Source organism: Palaemon carinicauda, chromosome 13, assembly GCF_036898095.1.
Source record: "Palaemon carinicauda isolate YSFRI2023 chromosome 13, ASM3689809v2, whole genome shotgun sequence".
Taxonomy (NCBI): domain Eukaryota; kingdom Metazoa; phylum Arthropoda; class Malacostraca; order Decapoda; family Palaemonidae; genus Palaemon; species Palaemon carinicauda.
The window spans coordinates 60717694-60722693 of NC_090737.1; the positions used below are offsets into that span (position 1 = coordinate 60717694).

General features: G+C 33.0%; 1 protein-coding gene across 1 annotated transcript in view; it reads right to left on the reverse strand.

Moving 5' to 3' along the window:
* Window positions 1-2263: 2263 nt before the first annotated feature.
* The window catches only part of LOC137651955 (low-density lipoprotein receptor class A domain-containing protein 3-like), a 76398-nt gene continuing 73661 nt past the window's right edge, over window positions 2264-5000 (reverse strand). The window contains exons 4-5 of the mRNA XM_068385163.1: window positions 2733-2865; window positions 2264-2400 (exon numbers count right to left, since the gene is read on the reverse strand). Of these exons, the coding sequence (XP_068241264.1) occupies window positions 2789-2865 (77 nt within the window). The 3' untranslated portion in view covers window positions 2264-2400; window positions 2733-2788. The remainder of the gene's footprint in view (window positions 2401-2732; window positions 2866-5000) is intronic.

Genomic DNA, 5000 nt, shown 5'->3' on the forward strand with positions numbered 1-5000 from the left:
ATTATTTTGAGGGTATTACTAATGATTTCAACGTAAAACTCAACACTTCAAATATTTACCTAACATATCGAATATATTATAGTGTTCTTGGCCCATTACTTTTCATACTAGATACACACAATGTTTGTTTTTTACTAGAAACCCAGCTCGTTACACATGCAGAAGATGCTACTCATATTGCTTCAATTCTACCTCCTGAATATAGATTTCTGGTTGCTGAATTTCTTAATAGAGATCTACCATGCATGGTTAAAATCATGGGACATGGAGAGGAACCCTAACAAAACTCAAAGTATGATTAGAAGTACGTCGAGGACAGTGGTTCTTCAACATCAAGATCTCAGATTTCATGTTTCTTCAACTCTATACGAATCTTTGAAAATTATTCTTGAGATTTCTTACAGTTTATTTATTTTTGAGAAAAACTTTGTCTGTTTCTTCAGTTACATAAAGATTTGACTTATTCAGATTTTTTTTTTCTTGAAATTTTCAGCGATCAATCTCTTCTCAAGAAGTGTTCTTAGTCTCCATTTTGACTTGTTTCAAGTATTGTTCTGTCTGGTCTTCAGCTGCGGAATTTCATGGTAAAAATACCTTTTTATTGAATTTAACATTTCTCATCTCAATATTAATTTCTGATATTGTCGTTCAGGTGGTTCTTTTTCCATGTTGCATAAGATTTTTCATAATTCTGACCATCCTTTTCATTCTTATCTTCCCGAACAATACCATGATGCTCTTAATACTGGGTAGACAGTTAATTCTAAAAGTAATGCCTTCTCCATCATAAGGCTCAATACTACGGAGTATTCCATAAATTTGATTCAACATATAACCCAATTATAAGGTGATCTTCCTACTCAGTTGTTTAAATCGTTGGAATTTCAAAAGTTCCAGCTTGCAATGAAGGATTCTATATTGAATAGGCTGATATAAGTCTCTCTCTATAGTATATATATATATATATATATATATATATATATATATATATATATATATATATATATATATATATATATATATATATATATATATTTATAAACCTGATCTAACAGGAGAGTAAAATATTTTATTCTTATATTTCATTTGTGTATATAAGAGTTGTATAGGCACCCCGTAAGGTTGGTCCCATTCATGTGGGATTGAGTATATATATGTAAACTACATGAGACTGTCGTCATTCATTAAGTTATATTATCATTCAGTTCCGTATATGTAAATTTACTTTAATCAAATAGATTTTCAATTTATGTAATTTAGTTAGGAAGTTTTATGTAATTTTGGCATTAGGTATGCTGTATGATACATAGGCTAGTGATTGCTTCATATTTCCATGTTATTGGAAGTTGGAAGAAGGTTCTCGACTAGAACTGAGAGCTTTGACTCGTCGGGCAGCGATAGTACCCTACTTCCATAATGGCAAGTTGGCAACCTTGATTCCGCTAGAGCCATGCCCTTATGCTGGGCAAATAATTTACTGAAAGTTTTTGAAGTGAATTAAGATTACACACACACACACACACACACACACACATATATATATATATATATATATATATATATATATATATATATATATACACACACATGTATACAACATGTATATATATATATATATATATATATATATATATATATATATATATATATATATATATATATATTATCATTATAATCACTTGCTAAGCTACAAACCTAGTTGGAAAAGTAGGATGCTATAAGCATAATGGCCCCAAAAAGGAAAATAACGAACTGAGGAATGGAAACAAGGAAAAATAAAATATTTTAAGAACATTTATAGCATTAACATAAATACTTCGCGTATAAACTCTATAAACTTCAACTAAATAAGAGGAAGAGCAATTAGATATTATATATATATATATATATATATATATATATATATATATATATATATATATGTGTGTGTGTGTGTGTGTGTGTGTGTGTGTGTGTGACATTCGACTATATCATGAGTAAAGAGCAATTATCCCATAGCAAGAACATTTCTCTAGGTCTAATAATTTTTCATTCACTGGAATATTAATGATTACCCTTTTATCATTGTTCAGTGTATCGAAATATCGAAGGAGAGGAGAATCATTGTACATAGACACCAGTATCCTTTATTCCATTCATCCAATAACATGCTTTTTAGCAGAGAGCAACGTGACTGAACACAGTTATTGTTGATTAGAGCGTGGTTTTGCTATAGTTATGCTGTAATGAATTCATAACTAACTGGGCAATGAAACATCACAAAATCAGTAATTGAATTTACTACTTAGGTGTTTGAGGTTTTATAAAGCACAAACTCAGTTTAAAATGCAATCTTAGTCTCTTTTTTTTTTAAATTTCCGGCCATTTGCTAAAACAGCATTCAATATCCTATGCTGCAACCTAGAAATCGAAAGGAAAATATGAACAAATATTTATAAAATAGATTGACAGATAGGAGGATGAATAAAATAAAACCAAAAAACATGTAAGATTAGTGTTCAGGCATATTTCACTGAAGTAGAGCTGATATATTTTGAAATGAATAAATTTGAAAGGAATATTACTGAAGACCCATTGAAACTGCTTAGATTTATCTCTCCTAGAAAAAAGTTCATGATGACGATACCACTTTATTGATGATGACGTAAATATACTACTTTCCAAAGAAATTTGGTTCTTTCTTTCGTATTTTTTTTTTATAAAATAAAAAAGTATTAAAAAGTAAAACTTACCATAATTCCATGTAACACATTGAAACTAGGAAGACTTTGCCATACGCATTAAAACATCAAACATTAGTATCACAAACTTTCCAGCCTGCTAAACAGAGTCCATTCTTTTCACAACAGAGGTTATCTTCTCGAGCTGAAATAAGAAGTCTGTGTTTAAGGTTTTAAAGAACAAAAATAATTATCAAGTCATGGTAATTAATGTTTTCGATTTTATCTTATGATTTTCATCTGATCTGCATTATACCATTAGGGTATTCAAAAAGACAAAAGAATAATGGAACGAGTTATGGTATGAATTATATTTCAGATAAACCGATTTAATTTCATATAATAATGCATAAATGTGTATGGTTTGGAATTGTACATAAATTTAGATTCTTTAACAAAATGCGCCAGAAAGTATGGATATAATTAATCTTAGTTTGATTACATAACTAGGAAATCCAAGATATTAATTTTAGTATTATACACATTACAAGGGGTTGGCTTTAGTTTTTATACTTAAGGAAATATATTACAAAAGTCCTTGAGGAAATATCTTAATCTGACTTGTTCCACGTACTTAACATTTGTCATTATTTTTAATCGCATTACATATGTGTATTTCAGGTCCCTGTTGATGGAAAATATAAAAATTATTGAATATATATATATATATATATATATATATATATATATATATATATATATATATATATATATATATATATATATATATGTGTGTGTGTGTGTGTGTGTGTGTGTGTGTGTGTATTTATTTATATATACGAGGTATGCTCAATAAGTAATGAAAAAATGTCAGGAGAGACAGTAAGTATAATTTGATCAAACTGCTACTTCATGGTGAAATACATATACATATAGTCTATAAAATGACTAACTGGCAACTTCATCTCGTTCTAAGTTTGAGTGCAATGATGTACGTAGTGGAACTAGTCTGATCCGGTTTGCCGATCTGTGAACACTTGACAAGATGCAGGGAAACAAGGAACAAGGAGCAATGTTACGCCATCAAATTTTGTGTTAAACTTAAGAAAACCAAACAAGAAGCTTATGGAATGTTAAAGGTGGCCTATGGGGATGAACAGATGAGCCAAGCAAGTTTCTATCGGTGGTTTAACAGATTTTCTGAAGGAAATGAACAGGTTGAGGATGAACCCAGATCTGGAGCACCGAACAGTGTACATGTACACAAGGAGGAAAACATTAACTGTGAGGATGATATCTGAAGCTGTTGGTATTGGTATTGGCACAGTGGAGACAGTTCTGACCGAAGATCTGAATCTCCACTAAGTCTGTACCAAGTTCGTGCCAAAGATCCTCCCCGACGACCAGAAGCAGTTTCGTGTGGAATGTTGCACTGACATTCTCGAAATGATAGAGGCTGATTCAGGTTTCCTGATTAAGGTACTGACTTACAACGAGAGTTGGGTGTTCCCCTACGACCCTGAGAGCAAACGTCAGTGTGCCCAGTGGAAGCACCCAACCTCCCCCAGGCCTAAGAAGGCAAAGATGTGCAGGTTGCAAGAGAAGGCCATGGTCACTTCTTTCTTTGACTCCCAGGTCCTCATTCACGTTGAATGGGTACCACAGGGTCAAACCGTCAATAAGGAATATTACCTTACTGTTCAGAAAAGTTTCAGGGAGAAAATGAGGAAGAGGCAACAGCAGTGGAGGAGTGGTCAGTGGTGGTTCCACCAGGACAATGCCCCATGCCAAAAGTCAACACTGGTGACCACCTAGATGGCCGACATGGGAGTGAAAGTGGTACAACACCCACCCTACAGCCCTGACCTAGCCCCATGTGACTTTTTCCTGTTCCCACGCATGAAAGACCGCCTCAGGAGAATCAGATTTCAATCAACAGAGGACCTGAAAGAGGCATCAGAAAGTTACCTGAAGGGACTACTGAAGAAGGACTTTGAGGAGGTCTTCCAGGATTGGGAGACACGCATGAGGAAGGGGGAATGGGAGAGACGCATGAGGAAGGGGGAAGGAGTTATAAAAAGAAAAAAACTCGGTTTCCTCACCAAACGACTTGGAACTGACATGCCAACATAGTCAACAAAACAGAATTCATGATGCCAGCGTACATAAACAGACGTTCGTGATGCCAGCGTACATTTGATATCCTGAATATACAAAATATACTTGATAAAAAATGGAGTGATTACTCAAAAGTGTAACTATTTTTAAATTGGATATTTTATGGACACTTATGGACATTTTTTATTAAATATATTTTGAATATACAACATATCTTGCTAA